The sequence below is a fragment of the Acinonyx jubatus genome, chromosome E1, assembly GCF_027475565.1.
Source record: "Acinonyx jubatus isolate Ajub_Pintada_27869175 chromosome E1, VMU_Ajub_asm_v1.0, whole genome shotgun sequence".
Lineage (NCBI taxonomy): Eukaryota > Metazoa > Chordata > Mammalia > Carnivora > Felidae > Acinonyx > Acinonyx jubatus.
The window spans coordinates 9647497-9668283 of record NC_069397.1 but is presented as its reverse complement, the minus strand read 5'-3'; the positions used below and the strand labels follow the sequence as shown (position 1 = coordinate 9668283).

The window sequence follows — 20787 nt, the reverse complement described above, 5'->3', positions numbered from 1 at the left end:
GGGAGGGAGGGGGCTCCCAGCAGTTTTGATTTGAGGCAGTTTCTAGGAGAACATTGTGGGGACACTTCCAGCTAGGACCTGAGACAGTCAGGTCAGTATCGATCAAGGGATGATCAGACTAGTTTTAGTCCAAGGTTGGGAGGTGTGGGGGTCACCAAACTCATTGATTCCTGTGTGCATATTCTCAGCAACTATATACCAAGCACCTGCTGGCTACTGCGTTCAGCAGCCAGGTCTAGACAGACAGCAAAGCGGGAACGACAGCGAAGAGAAGGGCCAGGGCTGGAGGGCACAAGGGTTGTGTGGAGCGGGACAGTGCGGGGTGACTGGGGGCACTCCAGATTCGGAAGGCCTGTCTGAGGAGGGGAGCGTGCCTTCAGGCCAGAATGACAGGAAGAGCCAGCCCTGTGGAGACGACGTAGAAGGAATCCCAGGCAGGGGGAACAGTTAGCACAGGGGTGGGGGCAGAAGGCAGGCCCGTGCGAGGCTGGGTATGGTGGTGGGCAAGGTGCAGTGTGGGTCGGGGCCAGACTGGAGAGCAGGTCACGGGTTCATTTCAAACGGAAGTGGGGCTCTGGACAGGGATGGGAGTTTAGACCCAAAAAGAGGGGATGGTAGCTTGGCCTTTGCCGTGCCCCGGGGGACAGTGGTTACACCTCAAGTCATACACACCTTTGCCCTGGGTGTTCCCTTGCATTCCTCCCTGGTCCCCGAGGGAATTGCAGTGATGATCTCGTCTTCCCAGAGTTTTGAATACCTTCTCTGTATCACAGGCTCTGACAGCCTTCAATGCTGCAGGTTCTTGAGCTCAATATCATGAACTCCCTGTAAGTTAAAAAAATAAATAAATAAATGAATAAATGAATAAATAAATAAATAAATAAATAAATCACTAACAGGCATAATAGTTACAAATAGCCAAAAATTATCTTAAAAATTTTTTAATTAAAAAAATTTTTTTTTTAATTTATTTTTGAGAGACACACAGAGTGCAAGTGGGGAGGGGTAGAGACAGAGGGAAACACAGAATCTGAAGCAGGCTCCAGGCTCTGAGCTGTCAGCACAGAGCCCGATGTGGGGCTCGAACTCATGAACCACGAGCTCATGACCTGAGCCAAAGTCAGATGCTCAACCGACTGAGCCACCCAGGCACCCCTATCTTAAAAATGTTTTAAACTAAGCGTTGTTCAGTCTGACTTACAATCAAAGAAATACAAATTAAAGGAGATGCCATTTCTTGGCTTATCATATTGGAAGACTTTTTTTAAGTGATAAGCTCTACCACTGGTGAGAGGGTAGGTGAATGGTGCCTTTTGGGAGGGAAATGTAGCAATGTGTATCAGGAATCTCAAAATCAGTATGCCCTTTAACACAGAAATTATGTTTCTAGGTATTTCTTGCAAGGAAGTAATTGTGGGTGCCTGTGAAAATATAATTTAAAACAAGTTTATTATAGTTTTATTTATTTAAAATCATTATAAAGGATGCCTGGGTGGCTCAGTTAGTTAAGCGTCCAACTCTGGATTTCAGCTCAGGTCATGATCTCATGGTTTGTGAGTTCGAGCCCCGTGTTGGGCTCTGCACTGACAGTGCAGAGCCTGCTTGGGATTCTTTCTCTCTCCCTCTCTCTCTGTTCCTCCCCTACTTGTGCTCTCTCTCTCTTATAATATATAAATAAACTTTAAAAAAAAATCATTTTGAAACAACTGGAGGTGATACAAATTTCTGACGAGATGAATCAATTAAATAGATTATAGTATGTGTGTATGATGGAATATTATAAATCCTTTAAAATCATGCTCTGGGCAATATATTTAAAGGCACTGGAAAAAATATGCATGCTACATTAAGTAAAAAATCAGATTCTAAAAGTCTGGTATGATTCCAATTCTATCAAAAGAAATTTATACAAATGTTATATAAATGTTAACAGTGAGTATCTCTGGCTAAATACTAAAATTTATTCACGCTTTCCCGTAGTGTTTCGTTTTCTACAATGAGCATGTACATTTTTAACAAAAATTTATTTTTAAGATTGTATCTTTTTAAAGAAAGAAGCCAGGGGCACCTGGGTGGCGCAGTCGGTTAAGCGTCCGACTTCAGCCAGGTCACGATCTCGCGGTCCGTGAGTTCGAGCCCCGCGTCCGGCTCTGGGTTGACGGCTCAGAGCCTGGAGCCTGTTTCCGATTCTGTGTCTCCCTCTCTCTCTGCCCCTCCCCCGTTCATGCTCTGTCTCTCTCTGTCCCAAAAATAAATAAACGTTGAAAAAATTAAGAAAGAAAGAAAGAAGCCAGATGCAAAAAAAAAAAAAAAGAACCCTCATATGATTCTGTGTATATGAAATATCCAGAGTAGGCAAATTCATAGAGTCAGAAAGCAGATTAGTGGTTGCCAGGGTTGTGGGGATGGGAATCGGGAGTGACTAGGCACAGGCTTCCTTTTGGGACTGATGAAAATGTTCCAGAATTAGATAGTAGTGGTTCTTACACAACCTCGTGAATATACTAAAAGCTACTGAATTGGACATTTTCAAAAAGGTAACTTTATGGTATGCGAATTATATCTCAATAAAGCTATTATTTATTTTTTAAGTGGCAATAAGAAAAGCTTAAGTGGGGCATCAGGGAGATGATTGGTAAGGAATAGGTAAGCGTACGTAGGAAACTGGAATTTAAATTTTAGATCTGATCAAATATAACTTTAAAAAACCTACCCGTGGCGGGCTCCTGGGTGGCTCGGTCGGTTGAGCATCCGACTTTGGCTCGAGTCGTGAGCTCGCAGTTCATGATGAGTTCGAGCCCCATGTTGGGCTCTGTGCTGACAGCTCAGAACCTGGAGCCTACTTCGGATTCTGTGTCTCCCTCTCTCTCTGCCCCTCCCCTGTTCATGCTGTCTCTCCATCTCTCTCAAAGATAAACATTCAAACAAACAAACAAACAAAAAACTACCGTGGGTGCCTGGGTGGCTCAGTTGGTTAAGCGTCTGACTTCGGCTCAGGTCATGATCTCATGGCTCATGAGTTTGAGCCCCACGTGGGGCTCTGTGCTGACAGCTCAGAGCCTGGAACCTGCTTCCAATTCTGTGTCTCCTCTCTCTGCCCCTCCCCTACTCATGCTCTGTCTCTCTCTCCTTCAAAAATAAATAAACATTGAAAAAATATATTTTAAAAAACATATCCAAGTACTACCTTGTATATTAAAAATTAAGATAAAAGAATACAGTAAAACACAGGGATGCAAGGTATTCATACTCTAGTTTTTATATGGGAGGTGGGACTCAGATATTCACTTTATTATGATTCATAAACCTAATATATTCTTTGTATCAAACGTATATAATTTGGGGGTGAAAGTCTGAGGAAAAAGGCCATATGGTTTTATTATATTTATTATATTACATTTATTATGTATATATAATTAAACCAGATCCTTTCTGAGAAACATTTTTTTTTTCAACGTTTATTTATTTTTGGGACAGAGACAGAGCATGAACGGGGGAGGGGCAGAGAGAGAGGGAGACACAGAATCGGAAACAGGCTCCAGGCTCCGAGCCATCAGCCCAGAGCCTGACGCGGGGCTCGAACTCATGGACTGCGAGATCGTGACCTGGCTGAAGTCGGACGCTTAACCGACTGCGCCACCCAGGCGCCCCCTGAGAAACATTTTTAAGTGGAAGAACACCTGAGGAATTACAGCATAAAAAAATGAGCTGAGCTGAGAGGGGCCCGTAGGGTAGGATTGGTTCCATTCACATCTCTCCCGTGTCATTTCAAAACCATGTGACAGCAAGTCAATGAAAAAAACAAAACACTGCACATCTTTTTTTTTTTTAAGTTTATTTTATTTTGAGAGAGAGCGAGAGAGAGGGGAAGGGACAGAGAGAGAGAGAGAGAGAGAGAGAGAAAATCCCAAGCAGGCTCTGTCTGCACTGTCAGCACAGAGCCTGACATGGGCTCAAACCCATGAACCATGCTTAGGCTTCTCTCTCTCTCTTCTCTCTCTGCCCCGCCACCAAACAAATAAATTAATTTTAAAAAAGTAAAGTGAACATTTTGTATCATCAGAGCTTTTGCCATTTGAGGTAGTAATAATGTAGGTCTGATCCTGTAGTACCAGATTTAAGCTTCAAACTCAGATTGGTGTGATGTCAACAACGACCGAGGGGCCAAATCTAGCCCACCACATGTTTGTTTGTTTGTTTGTTTGTTTAACGTTTATTTATTTTTGAGACAGAGAGAGACAGAGCATGAACGGGGGAGGGTCAGAGAGAGAGGGAGACACAGAATCGGAAACAGGCTCCAGGCTCTGAGCCATCAGCACAGAGCCCGACGCGGGGCTTGAACTCACGAACCGTGAGATCGTGACCTGAGCCGAAGTCGGACACTTAACTGACTGAGCCACCCAGGCGCCCCACCACCACATGTTTTTATAAGTAAAGTTTTATTGGAACACAGTCACAGCCATTCATTTACATATTGCCCATAACCGCTTTTGTGCTAAACTGCAGAGTTGAGTAGTTACAGTAGAGCCCTTTTGGCTGTATGACATACTAATCAAAATTATTTACTATCTGGCCCTTTACAGAAGTTGGCTAACCCCTTCCTTAGCGACAGAGGTATACAAGTATCTTCTGTTATTGAACGCGTGTTTGGTTCTTGCATTTCAGATGGCAAGAAGCAAGTGTTAGATAACGAGAGACTTACTTGAGAACTTAATCTGAATCTGTGCAGTTTCCAAATTTGTATCACGAGAGTTCAGCTAGTGAGGGATATAGCTGTGGGATCGTGAAGGCACAGATATCTTTGAACCTGTTTTTAACCCATGAGCTAGGAGCTATATGTTCTTCTCTGTTGGAGAAAAAAGCAATCTCTGTGTTGTCTAAAACAAATCTCATTTTGCATCTGGAGAGAACACCCACATTGCCGGCAACTTCTGTTTTTCTGTCTCTGAGTTCCCACAGACAAGCGCTAACATATGCTTATCCAATAGCAAGCAGCCTGTGAAATAATCAGGCCATTTGGAGCTCTGTTTGTTGTTTTCTTTTTTGAGATAGGTCTCTTGAGGGCTACATGCGCAATTCAAAGAACGTTACAATGCTTTGATTTATTTATTGTCATCAAAGTGGTTCTTTTCCTGACTTCATTATAAAGATAGGTTCTCCATGGAAGACGAATGTCATTATTGGCCTCTACTCTTTTGACGGCCTTTTTTCACGCAGTGTCTCTGCTTATGCAGCTGTTTATGAGACATGGTGATTTGTGAGGACGTTTTAAAGGGCATCAGGCATTGTCTTACAACCTGAGGCAACAGTAGAATCTGTGTGAATAACGAAGATGAAAGGCTTTATTTCCCAGGTTGTGGTGGACATACATTCAACTCCCAGTAATCCATATTTCCCGGGGTTTTATCTCATGAGCCAGCATGGCTAGAAGCTCCCCTTTCTACTCTCATTTGTGTGTGTGTGCCCAGATATAGGAAATCTTAAGTAATAAAAACTGTTTTCTGAACAAAACCCTAAAGGGTGTTGTACAGATACCGTGAGATTGTTTGCACAGCAGATGGGGAGGGACTTGTTCCACCTTCATTGACAGGGATAACAGAGAAGCAGCCATGATCACTGCTGACTGGTCCAAGGGAGGGCACCCAACCTAACCTAGGCCAGTCAGCCTTTCCCCAGGAGTTTCAAATAGAACTAAGAGGAAGATTACTCTACGAACTCCATGCTGTCGGCCGCCATGTTTTTACCTCTGTGCAGAGAAGAGCCAATGTAACAGGCCTCCCATGGCTGTGCCTGCAAAGGCTGCTTACGAGGTTGGCCCTTAATTTGCGTCTGGTAACTTGGATTTTGGGAGACTTCTCACCGTTCCCAGAACTGATAAGAGAGGCTCAGAAACCACTGTGGTTTCTGCCCAGCACCTGCCTTCCTGCGGGGAGTCTGGAGTTGTTGTTGTGTGCTAGGCAGAGGGCGCCCATGTGACCAGCCCCCAGTGAAAACCCTGAGTCTCCAGTGAGCCTCCTTGGTGGACAGCACCTCCTGTGTGTTGTCACAAGTCATTGCTGGGGGAGTTAAGCACGTCCTGTGACTCCACCGGAAGAGGACTCTTGAAAGCTTGCACCTCGTTTCCCCCGGACTTCGCCTCACGTGGCTTTTGCCTTTGCTGATTTTGCTTTGTATCCTTCCGTGGCAATAAACCCATGCATCGTAGTAAATCTGTGAATGGCCTGGGAATGCGGCTACATCCTGATTGTTCTGAGTCCCCCTGCCAGTCACTGAACCTGACCTGGAGGTGGTCTTGGAGACCCCGCCCACAGCCACACTGACCAGGAGAGAAGTGGAGGAAGCCTCTGTAGAGACAGAGAATTTAATAAATGCATGGGGAGAATGCCAGGTAGTAGAACAGAGATGTGGCACCTTCCAGGCTCCTGATTCCAGGTGCCTGTCAAGGCTCAGTGGCATCCTTTCAGATATCCTTAGTTTCTGTGAAACATTAAAATCCTTAGAACAGATTTCCGCTTTTCTTAAATTAGTTCCGGTTGGACTTTGTTGCTTAAGGATCAAAAGGATTATACCTGATCATACAAAGGATCGTACAAAAGAATCATAACTGATTTCTTTTGCTTGGGTATTTTCTGAATATTTGCACTAAGCATTTATTCCTTTTATTATTAGAAATAAATGGTGTTATTTGGTTTATTCCTTACATGTATCTTTTCAATTAAAAAAAAATGAATGCTAATTCTTGGGGGGGGGGATTCAATGTTATATTGTGTATAAATAGTGACATAATTCCTACCCTGTTGGTCAACTCTGCTCTCTTAAAAGTATCATTTTTAATAACAGGTTGATATTTTTCTTTAAATCGAGGTTTCTCAGCCTTGGTACTTTTGATATTTTAGGCCAGATAATTCTTTGTTGTGGGGGCTGTCCTGTGCATTGTCGGATTTTAGCTGTATCCTTGGTCTCTACCCACTAGATGCGATTGTACTCTCCCGGCTGAGACAATCAAAAATGTCACCAGATATTGACAAATGTCCCCCACCAGGGGAGGGAGGGGAAAGATCATCTCTGGTTGAGAACCACTGCCTTGAATATACAAATACATGTATTGAAACTTTATAAAAAATAGAATCATACGTTGATATGTGATGAGTGCTTCCAGTTTATATGTTGTGGTCATCCTTCTGTTAGCACATATACAGCTATTTTATTATTTGTAGCACCTGCATGGATTTTCTTTATATGCATAAGCAATACTTTATCTAGTGTCCTGTTGATAGACCTTAAAGTTCCTTGCCACATTCGATCTGAATTTCCACCTGAATCCATTCCAGGTGCTTTATTTGTTTTTCGACTTTTTAATGTTTATTTATTTTTGAGAGAGAGACAGTATGAGCAGGGAAGGAGCAGAGAGAGAAGGAGACACAGAATCCGAAGCAGGCTCCAGGCTCTGAGCTGTCAGTACAGAGCCCGAAGCGGGGCTTCGAACTCCCCAACTGTGAGATCATGACCTGGGCCGAAGTCAGATGCTTAACCGACTGAGCCACCCAGGTGCCCCACTCCAGCTGTTTTAAACAGAAAAATGTATTCGGCAAGGGTAGACAGCTCACAGAAGTCTTAGGAGTTTTAAAGAAACGTACGCTAGGCTGGAATTCTAGGGATAACTCCCAAAGTCTCCATGTCAGATCTGGCCTGCCAAGGAGACTGCATTCATCATCAGGAAGGTGTAGAATCAGGAATCTGTTCCCTGACTTACTCCAGAATCAAGCCACCTCTCCTATAGTCTGGAAAAGTGAACTGGGTGCCCCAACCTCGCCTCCTTCCCCATGTGACTCACTTACAGGTCCATTTCGTGCAAGCGCCTGGGATTGTCAGAACCTAAATCACATCCGGAACACTGGCTGCAGGAGTGTCTTGGAAATACACTTTTCAGGGGCACCTGGGTGGCTCAGTTGGTTAAGCGTCCAGCTTCAGCTCAGGTCATGATCTCACAGTTCGTGAGTTCGAGCCCCGCATCTGGCTCTGTGCTGACAGCTCAGAGCCTGGAGCCTGCTTCGGATTCTGTGTCTCCCTCTCTTTCTGCCCCTCCCCACTCATGCTCTGTCTCTCTGTCTGAAAAATAAATAAAACATTAAAAGAAAGAAAGGAAGAAAGAAAAAGAAAGAGAGAGAAAGGCACTTTTCAGCTTTCTGGCCCCTACACAGGGTTTAGAAGATTGTCGATCAAAGCAGTCCATAATGTCTGTCCTGTCACCCATCCTTAGAAATAGTACCACGAGGACATCAGTGAAAACGGGGAGGTAAGGAAATCCAAGACTCCCTCCCTCTACAAATGCAATAAATCAGGTGGCAAAAAAAACCCCGTCAGAACCAGCCTTTTCATAACCCTGGGTTGTAGTCAAAAACTTGTAACAGCCAAAGGATCGCCTAATGAAAGGGGGGAAAAAAAAACTACAGAGACTCTGTAAGAGAGCTCTGTGCCCTTTTAACTTCCTGTTACCGCCCTCTGCCTCGCAGCTACGCAGTAGCCTTGCAGATGGTGGCCAGCGTCTTCCCGTCTTCCGGGAACTGCCAGTGGTGTGTTTGGCCCTGTCTGATGGTTCCCTAAAGGATCAGCTCCAGGGTTTGCCTTTGTTTTGCCTGCACAGGAGCTTCCCCTGGGCAGACGTGGCTTCCCAGGCAGCATTTTCCAAGAGCATTTAAAGATCAGGGATTAGCTGCTGCCTCCTGAGTAACCGGGAGCGGTTGGGACCAGTGAAGACAGACGGAAAAGCCTGAGAAGAGAGTAGGGGAAGGGAGGTACGTGGGGGGGAAGAGGGCAGTGAAAAGCACTCACGCATTCCCCAGAATCTAGAAGGACCCAGAAAAGACCCGACGAGTCCCAAAGCTCCGACCCCAGGCTCCGCGCAAGCAGGAAGGGAAGGCAAAGGCAGAGTTGTGAGCCTCTGAAAGAGTGTCCGTCACTGAGCCAGGCTGCAAAGGCTGCGAGAGGTTTTCTCCCAGGCCGGGAATGAAATCTGTCACATCGTTAGCCAGTCACTAAACTAGCAAAGCAGAGACTTCGGTGGCCTCCCTTGACAAAGAACCCAGACTTTACAAAATTAGTTCAGAAGAGTCACCAAACAAAAACACGAGCGCAGACTAACAGTAAACCCTGTGGAGGGAAGAGAGACTGGCTTCTAGAGTCGTCACATTAGAATACCCAAAATGCCAGTTTTCAACAAAGAAGTTACAGGTATGCCGAGAAACAAAGTTTTGGCCCACTCATAAGGGAAAAAAAAAAGTGGGAACTGTCCCTGAGGAGGCCCAGACACTGGACCTCCCGGATGAAGACTTGAAACGAACGGTCTTAAATGTGCTCAGAATGCTCACGGGGGACCACGGTCAAGAACCACAGGAAATCAGAAACAGGATCTATGAACAAAGTGATCCATGAACTCCAGAAGCTTGTAGAACTTCTGGTTGTCCTCAGCTTTCAAACATTTCAGGGTGATACGCCTCGATGTGGTTCTTTCTTTTTTCCCACCATGCTGAGTACTCCTTGTACCCTTTAAATAAGATAATTCGTGTTCTTATTTTCCTGAATTATTTTTTGTGGTAACTTTCTTCCTCTTCTGCTGTCTTCTCCTGGTATTCCTCCTAGCCTGGTCTCCTAGTTATCATATCTCTTTTCACCTTTCTTCCATCTCTTTGTTTCACAGGTTACTGAGGGACTTCTTAATATAATGTTCTAAAATCAAATGTTTCATTTGTGCATCATATTTTTTTTTGCATCATTTCAACTTTTAAAACCTTTAACTGTGTTAAAATACACATAACATAAGATTTACCATCTTAACCATTTTTTTAGAAAATGTTTATTCATTTTTGAGAGAGAGAGAGGGAGGGAGGGGCAGAGAGAGGGGGATCGAGGATCCAAACCGGGCTCTACACTGACAGAGGTGAACCCCGGGCTCAAACTCACGAACCCCGAGATCACGATCTGAGCTGAAGTCGGATGCTTAACTGACTGAGCCACCCAGGTGCCCCTCAGAGCTCTTTATACATTAAAATATTAACCTTTATCTGTCACAGGGAACTCCAGATCGTTTTTAAACATTTAAATCTTTTTTCTTTTGAAGCTTGTGTTTGTTTTACTAGATAGCACTGTAACTTTTTTTCTAAGTGGATGGCCGTTTGGCTTAGCATCTTTTTTATTTTTTTATTTAAATTCAAGTTAGTTAGGGGCGCCTGGGTGGCGCAGTCGGTTAAGCGTCCGACTTCAGCCAGGTCACGATCTCGCGGTCCGTGAGTTCGAGCCCCGCGTCGGGCTCTGGGCTGATGGCTCAGAGCCTGGAGCCTGTTTCCGATTCTGTGTCTCCCTCTCTCTCTGCCCCTCCCCCATTCATGCTCTGTCTCTCTCTGTCCCAAAAATAAATAAACGTTGAAAAAAAAAATTTTTTTTTAAATAAATCCAAGTTAGTTAACATACCATGTAGTCTTGCCTTCAGGAATAGATCCCTGTGATTCATGTCTTACGTATGACACCCCGTGCTCATCCCAAAAAGTGCCCTCCTTAATGTCCTCATTTAACCCCTCCCCCCAGCCACATCCCCTCCAGCAGCCCTCAGTTTGTTCTCTGTATTTAAGTGTGTCTTATAGTTTGCCTCCCTCTCTGTTTTTATCTTATTTTTCCTTCTCTCCCCTTATGTTCATCTGTTGAATTTCTCAAATTCCACATATGAGTGAAATTATATGGTATCTGTCTTTCTCTGACTTCTTTGGCTTAGCATAATACCCTCCAGTTCCATCCACATTGTTGCAAATTCTTTTATTTTTTTTTAAATTTTTAATGTTTATTTATCGTTGAGAGAGAGAGCGTGCAAGCAGGGGGAGGGCAGAGAAAGAGGGAGACACAGAATCTGAAGCAGGCTCCAGGCTCTGAGCTGTCAGCACAGAGCCCGACTCAGGGCTCCAACTCACGAAAGGTAAGATTATGACCTGAGCCGAAGTTGGATGCTTAACCGACTAAGCCACCAAGGCACCCCCCCCCCCCCCACTTTTTAAAAATTTTTTAAAATTAAGATGTTGGATATTCTTGTCTTATTTTCCATTGACAGTAGTATTGCACCTTTAAATATATTTTTGCATTGTTACCTAATAAATACTCTCTCAGCTAAAGGAAGCTTAGTTCTGTTGTGAGTTTACTGAGTTTTTTTTTTTTTTTACTTAGTTTTTTTAACATTTATTCATTTTTAAGAGTGAGGGAGACAGAGCATGAGTGGGGGAGGGGCAGAGAGAATGGGAGAATCAGAAGCTGGCTCCAGGCTCTGAGCTCTCAGCACAGAGCCCGATGGGGGCCGATGGGGACTTGAACTCATGGATCGTGAGATCATGACCTGAGCTGAAGTTGGATGCCTAACTGACTGAGCCACCCACGTGCCCCAGAGATTTTTTTTTTTTTAATCCAGAAATAGGTAAGAATTGTATCAAATTCCTTTTTGGCATTTGTTGAGCAATACATAAGGTGTTTTCTCTTTTAATCCACTTATATAATTAACATAAATGTATTATATTATGTAACAGATTTCCTAGTGGCGGAAACATTCCTGTATTCCTGGGGCCAAAATTCCAACTTTGTTGTAGAATGTGGTATATAATATGGTATATTACTCCTGGGGGAAATTGCTGCTTAATTATGGTCATTCATACTTTTTATACTCTGTTACTGATAAAGGGACTTTTGGCTTGTTGTTGCCCGGCTTAACTATAAATGAAGTTTTATGTTAATCAGATCTGGTTTTTTGTTAAGATGTCAGTGAGCACTAAAACCCTGTACATGGCCAAAAAATGCAGTGGGTATTTTTCTGCCTTCTCCAGTAGGGTTGGTGACAATTTTCAGCCAGAAGGAACTGGAATATACTCTGGAGTACAGGACAGATCCACACAAGACTCTGACATTCCTTCTGACAAATGAGAACCCAGGGTGTTCTGAAATTTTGTTGGGTCCAAGTTGGGGAAACCTCTCATTTAGAAGTTGCAAGTCTAGGGGCGCTTGGGTGGCTCAGCCGGTTGAGTGTCCGACGTCAGCTCAGGTCATCATCTCTCGGCTCGTGGGTTTGAGCTCCGCATCATCTGAGAGCCTGGACCTGGTGGGATTGTGTGTCTCCCTCTCTCTCTCTCTGCTTCTCCCCCACTTGCAGTCTTTATCAAAAACCAAATCAACATTAAAAGAAAATTTTTAAAAAGAAGTTGTAAGTCTCATGTTCCCCAAAAGTGGAGGCCTAGGTTTTCCTTGGGACTGAATGCTCTTTCCCTTTGGTAAAAGCCCTCCACGAGGACCTTTTCGTCGCACAAATAAATGTAGAGTCTCCCTACTTGTTCTGAGGGGGACCTTGTAAATGGGCTGGAGCTGTGGGCACTGGAGACTATCCTTCACTGTCCAGCACTGATTTGTTGAATTCTAAATGAGCTGTGCTCTTACTCCAATATAGTTTTTGTCAAAATCTTTGACTTTTAAGAGTTCTTACATTAGATACTTGGATACCAGACTAAGGGTTCATCACTCTTGTATCTTTTTTTTTTACTCTTGTATCTTCTTAATCTGTTTATCTTTTATTTCAGTTAAACCTTCTGACCTAAAGGTTTTCAGTTTATGGTAATCATATACTCTTCCCGTTTCTGCTCAGCTTTTATTTGCCTGGTGTCTTGTAATTCCTTTGTTGTCGATCTTTCTTATCCACGTGCTTTAAGTGTATTTCTTAGTAGCTTTATACGTAATTTGAAAATTCCTCTAATAGAGACATTTAGCCCATTCTCCTTTTCTTGTGGCTTACTAGTATGTATTTATTCTTATTCTTGTTACCTTACGTTTTCAGTATACTTTTCCTACTGGATTTCTTTCTCCCGATTTGCAGTCACCTAGTCACATGTGTCCTAAGGTGTGCGGGTTGAAAAGGTGGAAAAAGGCCTGAGAATCTGAGTAGCTTATTCTGGTAATCATGTGAAAATTAACGCTAAGGGGCGCTTGGGTGGCTCAGTTGGGTGAGCGTCTGACTTTGGCTCAAGTCATGATCTCACAGTTCATGAGTTCGAGCCCCATGTCGGGCTCTGTGCTGACAGCTCGGAGCCTGGAGCCTGCTTCGGATTCTGTGTCTCCCTCTCTCTCTGCCCCTCCCCCCACCCATGCTCTGTCTGTCTCTCTCTGTCAAAAATAAACAAACATTAAAAAAATTTTTTTTTTAGAAAGTGGGGGTGAGGAGAGAGCCCACCTGACAGTGTCAGATTTCCTGTCACATAAGCACCAGTTCGGGCCGTGCGGCTTCTGCAAGATGGGCAGAGCCCCCTTTCCCACAGCACTGGGGTTCCCTGGGACAAAATGATGACAGCACAGCCAAGCAGAACCACCAAACAGGGATTTGAAGGAATACTGGGAACTTTTCACTCACACTGGGCTCGTTACCTAGCAATTTGCTAAGTAAAACAGGATAGTTCTGAAAGTACTCTTTAATTACAGGGGGAAGATTCACTGTTGTCCAATGGAATCCACTTAACTGCTTTTATTGGTGTTTGTGGGAAGATGGGCAGTGAGCAATCTGTCCCCTCTGTTCTTTTGTCATTCCTGTCATCCTTGACCTCTTTTTGTGGTAAAATATGCATCACAGGAAATTTGCCATTTTAACCATTTTTAAGTGGCCGCAGCGCGTTGGACATTGTCATGCAGCCATTGTCACCGTCCATCCACAGAACTTGTTCATCTTCCCCAGCTGAATCCCTGCACAATTAAATACGAATTCCCCGTCCCCCAGCCCCTGGTAAGCTCTGTTCTACTTTCTGTCTCCGTGCGTTTGCCCACGAGCGGTACCTCACAGGCGCGCAGTCATCCAGCCTCTGTTCTTCTGGGTCTGAAATTAACATTTCACCTTACATAATGCCCTCGAGGTTCATCCGTGTTGTAACGTAGGTCATTCATCCTGCGTTTGCATCCATCCATCTTCCGCGTGGGTGAACTCACAGCAGGAGTACATCAGTCTCCCAGAATCACAGCTCTGGGAGACCCTTGCCACCCTTTAATGGCCCTGCAGCTGACTGAATGAGACCCATGTGTGTGGGAGGATTGGCCTTTTCTTTTTTTTATATGTGTATTTTTATTTTTATTTTTATTTTTACCGTGTATTTGTGAGAGAGAGAGCAGGGGCAGAGAGAATGAGAGAGAGAGAGAGAGAGAGAGAGAGAGAGAGAGAGAGAATATCCCAAGCAGGCTCCGCATTGTCAGCCCAGAGCCCAATGCATGGCTCGAACTCACGACCCATGAGATCATGACCTGAGCGGACACCAAGGGTCGGATGCTTAACTGACTGAGACACCCAGGTGCCCCAGGATCAGCCTGAATCAACATGAATATTTAGCTGTTTTGTTTTCCCTCCCTTTTCTCAGACGTCTGGAATGTCGTCCACCCCATCCCCCATACCAGAAACCGGGAGTTTAAATCCTCTGTGTCACTGAGGAAAAAGGAAAGCGTGTTTTGGTCACCAGGGGCTTGGGCTGCCGAGCTCCGTAAGTCAAAAAGGTCCATGTTGAAGGACTAGAGATGGAGGGTAGGGGGTTGGGGGACGGTTGGAGTGGAGGCTGGGTGGGTGTGGGTCGGGAGGGAGAGCAGAGACGCACATGCCCGTGAGGGGAGTGGCCACTGCTCAGAGGCCTGGCTGCAAGGTGCACCCGGAAGCCCAAAAACCCAAGCGTAGGGCTCAGCTCGGCCACCCTGCAGGCTGAGAGACCCACATCCTGCCAGCTCCAACCTGCTGAATTCCTGTGAGATACAGGTGGGCTTTCAGAGACAGCATTACACTCCAGTGAAGCGCTCTTGACATGAGTTAGCTGAGCCTTCTGGTTGTATAGGATCCTTTGAAGGAAGCATCTGCAGTCAAACATTGCCAGCTCGCACATTTTTTTTTAATTCGAATAGAAATGTTGGATGTCCTGCCGGCTTCAGAAAGTAAAAGTAAAAGCGTGATTTTCAAAATAAAATGCTATAAGAACGTTTCCTCTAGGAGCACCTGGGTGGCTCGGTGAGTTGAGCATCCGTCCGACTTGGGCTCAGGTCATGATCTTGTGGTTTGTGGGTTCGAGCCCCTTGTTGGGCTCTGTGCTGACAGCTAGGAGCCTGGAGCCTGCTTCGGATTCTGTGTCTCCCCAGCTCTCTGCCTCTCCCCCACTCAGCCCTGTCTGTTTCTCTCTCTCTCTCTCAAAAATGAATAAACATTAAAAAAAAAAAAAAAAGCTTCCTCCTGCTGTGGATTGAGGTTGATTTAAAGTGCCTTTGTCCCTTCTCCTCCCTGTGGATCGTTTGTCCTGCCCCAGGGCCTCTGCAGATCAAATACGCCAGCAGCTGGTATTATAGCCCAGCACCATCCAACACCAAAAGCCATTATCTTGCCATCATTAAGAGAGACGAGGCCTTGCTGTTTGCCGCTGTTCCAACTCTCGATCCCCCAGGACGGCATGGAAGTCTATTTAGATAATAACAGTCCCAAGCGAATCTGCACTGAGTATTTTTTCCGTTCTCTTATTTATGAAATGTTCAGCTGGGAAAAAGAAATAGTCTAGCCACAGAAGCTTATGATGTTAGAGGCTGAATTCAGTCTTTCTGGGAATAAGGGGTGAAGATTGCTAGTATAAATTAAACTTGATCGTGGAACAGAATTCCTTAGAACAAATCGTTTAGTTATTACGTAGTATTTTCTTAGTAAGCACATCCAAAAATACGGAAGTGCTGTTTCCCTTTTTTTTTTTTTTTTTTTTTAAAAAGTTCTTCCTTACTAAAAATACTCTATTTGGAGTGCTAGGGCATCAGAGTGTGGACAAAATCATGTTGTTCTCCGAAACTTTGTGGACTCTGATGAATGTGTAGGGACGTAGTCACTCACACGTTGTGAGGTGCAGGAAGCATAAAGTGGAAGGATCTCTCTCAGAGCGATTGGGCAGAATCCGTCATAATTTATTCCACGTCTGTGCAGAATAATAACAAAAGACCAGAAACAACTTAAAACAGACTGTCGTATCCATCCATATGACAGACCCATATTGAATAGTTAATAGTGATGAAAAGCAAGCTCTTTACTAAATAGTTACCATGAAGCAGACATTCTTATAAGTGCTTCCCGTGTTGTTTGTGTATTTAACCTTGACTAGAATCCTGTAAGGTATTCCTTTTCCACATCCACTTTAAGGTTACAGAAACTAAAACACAGAGAGCTTAAGTAATTGCGCACGGTCACACAGCTCCTCAGTGACGGGGCTCCGGGCTTCAGAATCCGATCTCTCCGTCTCTGCACTGTAACTGTTTCTACACGTGTCGTGAAAGGGCCTCTGTCTACAGGCTTTAGTAAGTGGGTACAGAACGATGTGCATCACATGCTACCCTTTGCATAAAAAGGGGGAGATACATATACACGTTTGTGTAAGTGCAGCCCAGTGCTGTCCGATAGAACTTTCTGTGACGGTGAGAAGGTTCTAGACCTGCACCGTCCAATACAGTAGTCACTGGCCAGCCACTTGTGGATCTTGAGCAATTGAAAGGTGGCTAATGTGACTGAGACACTGAATTTTAAGTTTTATTCCATTTTGGGGTGCCTGGGTGGCTCAGTCAGTTAAGCTCGGCTCAGGTCGTCAGGACGGCTCAGGTTGTCAGGACGTCAGCTCAGGTCATGATCTGGCAGTTTGTGAGTTTGAACCCCGCGTCGGGCTCTCTGCTGTCAGTGCAGAGACAGTGGATCCTCTGTCTGCCTCTCTCTGCCTCTCCGGCGTGCTCGCTCTCCCCCTCTCTCTCTCTCTCCTTTCTCTCTCTTTCTCTCTCTCACAAATAAACATTTTTTTTTAAAAAAAAACTTTATTCAATTTTAACCAATTTAGCCACATGTGACTAGTGGCTATTGTATTGGACAGTGCAAGATAGGATATTCACAGAAGGACACAAAAGGAGCTGGTAAGAAATTGTCTATAGTCTTACAGCGTTCACTCTCTACCTTTATAAAAACCTTCCACAGAAAGCTTTAGCTAGAACAGCAGGTCCCACAGCTGATGATCATTTCACAACCACCGTTAGGATCTAACCAGTTCGCTGGAAAGATGAGGAAACCAGAAGCCAGAAAAGTCATTTGTCTAAAGTCACAGTCACATAGCTGCTTTTGTGACAGAGAGAGAGCCAGGCCTAGGAGCCGGTCCGAGTTTGGATTTGTTCTTTTGAGTCATGCACGTTTTGGTTTGCCAGGGCTCATTCAGTCTGAGTATCAGCTCAAAAAAACAGAAAACAAAACAGACCTGTGTCTCCTGTGTTCTCAGAACTCCGTGGGAGTCCTGCGTATGACCTGTTCACTCTCTGCAGCCCAGACCACATCAGGCCTCCTCCGCAGCCCAGACTCACCGCTTGCCTCGCCCTGCCTGCTCCACTGATTGTGGTGAACCATTCGGGACCAGGGACCACGCCTCATTATGTTTGTCTGTCTCTCAGCGCTTACACGTAGCGGGGCTCGATGAACATTTGCTGGCTGTACTTACACACTTTAGAGCACCTTAAGAGTTGACCCATGAATGCGGGTGGTTCATAAGAAGGTCTTCTACCATTTCCTTGGCGAAATAAGCTAGATAAGCTCTCAGGTAGGAGAAGGAGGGGCTTTAGAGTGCTAACAGAATACTGAGCCTGAAAAGTGGGTCATTGGGCATTCTAGGATGAACGGAACCAGCAGCGCCGCAATTACCATCTTTTTCAGAAAGAGTAAGCTAAAAGGACACGTGAAGTTAATTAAGATGAGGTAACCGACTCAACCGAAAGGCAAGAGAGGAAAGGAGGGGAAGAAAACTCTAGAAAGGTGTTTCTCCGAACATCTGGAACCTGGTCTGGGCCTGGGGAATAGACCATGGCAGAGAATCGTTTGGGAACCAAGCTGAGGGGTCGAGAGAAGATCTGCTCACAGAAGTTGTGCAAGAACCCAAGTTCCCATGCTGAGCCAGTGTATTTCATCTTCCTTTGACCGCGTTGGCCGTGGGACACCAGCCCTGCTGCTTGAGCCGCTGGGTGGACCAGGAATGGAGTGTTGGCATGGGCGTGGACCCAACGAGATGGCTGGCAGGACACCTGCCGTGAAACTCAACCAAGTGTCGCCAGGCCCAGGGCAGAGAACCTCAAGAAGGAAACGTCATGGGGTGTTTGCTTAAATGAAGAAGGAGGAAGCAAAGCAGGAAGTAAGAAAGATGTAGCTCCAGCCACTCTTCTGATCTCAACATCCTTTTGATTCTGCCTCCGGAGAGAGGTTGTGTGGTATCTACCTACGCATCGTTCTCTGAGGACTCGGCAGAGGATGTTTCTGCTGACGTTGTCCCTTGTAACTTACTCATTTGATCCTCACCCCGTAAACCAAAGTGCAGTCCTTCCTAGGTTTGCGGTTTTGATCTGTTCTTTTCCAAGTCTCGAACCCTCAATTCCTTCCACAGGAATAAAGAGGGGGAAGAATCATTTAAAAAAGTAAACTGTTCCTCTAAATGTAATTCAGTTCCAAGTAAAATCCCACAGCATTTCTTTATTCTTGAATGTAAAATAATTAAAAACTCACCCAGAAGAATAAACGAGTAAGAACAGCCAAGAAATTTCTGAGAAAGTAATGATGAAGGCATGGTTGCCCAACCTGATTAGAAGTGGTCCCTGCTTCATAACCCACTTTCAGCCATCATAGGCATTCCAGAACAGATAACACAAACAGTGGAAACAGACCTGAATGTGGAACAGACCCATGTTTAAGAGTATAAAAGAGGGGCGCCTGGGTGGCTCAGTCGGTTAAGCATCCGACTTCGGCCCAGGTCATGATCTCACGATCCGTGAGTTCGAGCCCCGTGTCGGGCTCTGTGCTGACAGCTCAGAGCCTGGAGCCTGCTTCAGATTCTGTGTCTCCCTCTCTCTCTGCCCTCCCTAGCTCTCACTCACTCTCTCTCTCTCTCTCTCCCTCTCTCTCTCTCTCTCTCTCTCTCTCTCTCTCTCTGTGTCTGTCAAAAATAAACTTTAAAAAAAAGTATAAAAGATATTTAGTTGACTACCTGGAGTGGGGTCACATTTTTTAAATCTTAAAGGCAAGCAAAAGCTTTCACCCTTGGTTTGGGAGATGATTAGCCATCTAAAAGAGAGTAAGTGATTAAAGCAATAATATGAACAGGATCAAAAGAGCAAAGGAGTTCCAAGGAACCCCCAAAGTTATTTGCTTGAGAAACGGAAGGTTGGTTTGCATTCTGCCCTTTGCAACAGTTTTAAAAGAAGTAACGAACGTCAGATGTTCTGAGTTATCTACAGCTATGTAACTACCCCCCAAATTTGGTGGATTAAAATACAGCAGTGTTCATCTTGTTCCTGTGTCTGCAGTTTAGGCCTGACCCCTCCCTGCTGCACCATGTCTAGGGCCTCTGCCCTTGGCCTGGGCTTCTACCCCCTAGAGGAGCCTCAGGACTCCTGGAGAGAGTGTTCTGAGAGTCCTCAGAAAAACTTCAAGGCTTCTTGTGTCCTAACCTTGCAGATCCCACCTTGCACTTCCTCTGCATTCAAGCAAATTATTAAGATTCAAGAGGAGAAGAATTAGACCTCACCTCTCAGTTGGAAGATTTCAGGGAATCTGTAGCTGCTTTTCATCTATCACATAAAGAAAGAAACTTAAGGTCTCTACACTGCCTTTCTAGCAAGTTCTTTTTTAAAAATGTTTGTTTGTTTGTTTGTTTGTTTGTTTTAAATGTTTTGTTTATTTTTGAGACAGAGAGAGACAGAGCATGCACAGGGGAAGGGCAGAGAGAGAGGGAGACACAGAATCCGAAGCAGGCTCCAGGCTCCGAGCTGTCAGCACAGAGCCCAACGCGGGGCTCTAACACGGGGACCGTGAGATCATGACCTGAGCCTAAGTCAGACACTCAACTGACTGAGCCAACCAGGCGCCCCTAATGTTTATTTATTTTTGAGAGAGAGAGACAGAGCACGAGCAGGCGAGGGGCAGAAAGAGAGAGAGGGAGACACAGCATCCGAAGCAGGCTCCAGGCTCCGAGCTGTCCTCTCAGAGCCAGACGCAGGGCTTGGACTCACAAACTATGTGATTATGACCTGAGCAGAAGTCAGATGCTTAACCGACTGAGTCATCCAGGCACCCCTCTAGCAAGTTCTTAATTGCATCTTCCTTCCTTCATCTACACAGCCAACATTTTGGGGGAAAAACGATTTCTTCTGGATCCGTTCAGCATAGAAACATACAGTTATTAGCAGTCTTATTATTCACTCACTACCTTGGAATTGGCATTGGCCTATTTTGTCTATAAGTGATGTCATTAATATTTTTAATAACGTATTATTTTTCTTAACTGCAAAAGTAATACACGGTCACTGTAGAAAAATTGGAAAACACAAAAAGAAGATGAGGAATTAAGCTAGATGTCATCCCACTTAATTTGGCCTATTGAAATCTTTTTTGGATTTTGACTCTCTCCATTTGTTACTCCCTGTCCTCCCAGATTACCTCAGTGCCAGTGACCGTGGAGGAAAGCGTAGGACCAGTCCTGTAGATTGACATTTGACACTGATAACTAGTGAGAAACATCGAGTATCTAGAACAAATCGCATATAGCAGACCCATCAAAACCCAGAACATCGGGGCTTCTGGGTGGCTCAGTTGGTTAAGCATTCAACTTCCACTCAGGGCACGATCTCAACATTCGTGAGTTCGGGCCCTGCACGGACAGTTCAGAGCCTGGAGCCTGCTTCAGATTTTGTCTCCCTCCCTCTCTGTCCCTC

The 20787-nt window shown here is 44.9% G+C and overlaps 1 protein-coding gene across 10 annotated transcripts in view; it reads left to right on the top strand.

The window, feature by feature from the left end:
- Positions 1-20787, top strand: part of SPECC1 (sperm antigen with calponin homology and coiled-coil domains 1) — a 336294-nt gene that overhangs the window by 229714 nt on the left and 85793 nt on the right. Inside the window, exon 13 of one of the 10 annotated variants that reach the window (XM_027047513.2) lies at positions 17316-18850. The exons of the other annotated variants lie outside the window; for them this stretch is intronic. Coding sequence (XP_026903314.2) covers positions 17316-17426 — 111 coding nt within the window. The 3' untranslated portion in view covers positions 17427-18850. Of the gene's footprint in view, positions 1-17315; positions 18851-20787 lie in introns of those variants that run through there. 10 annotated transcript variants of the gene reach the window in all.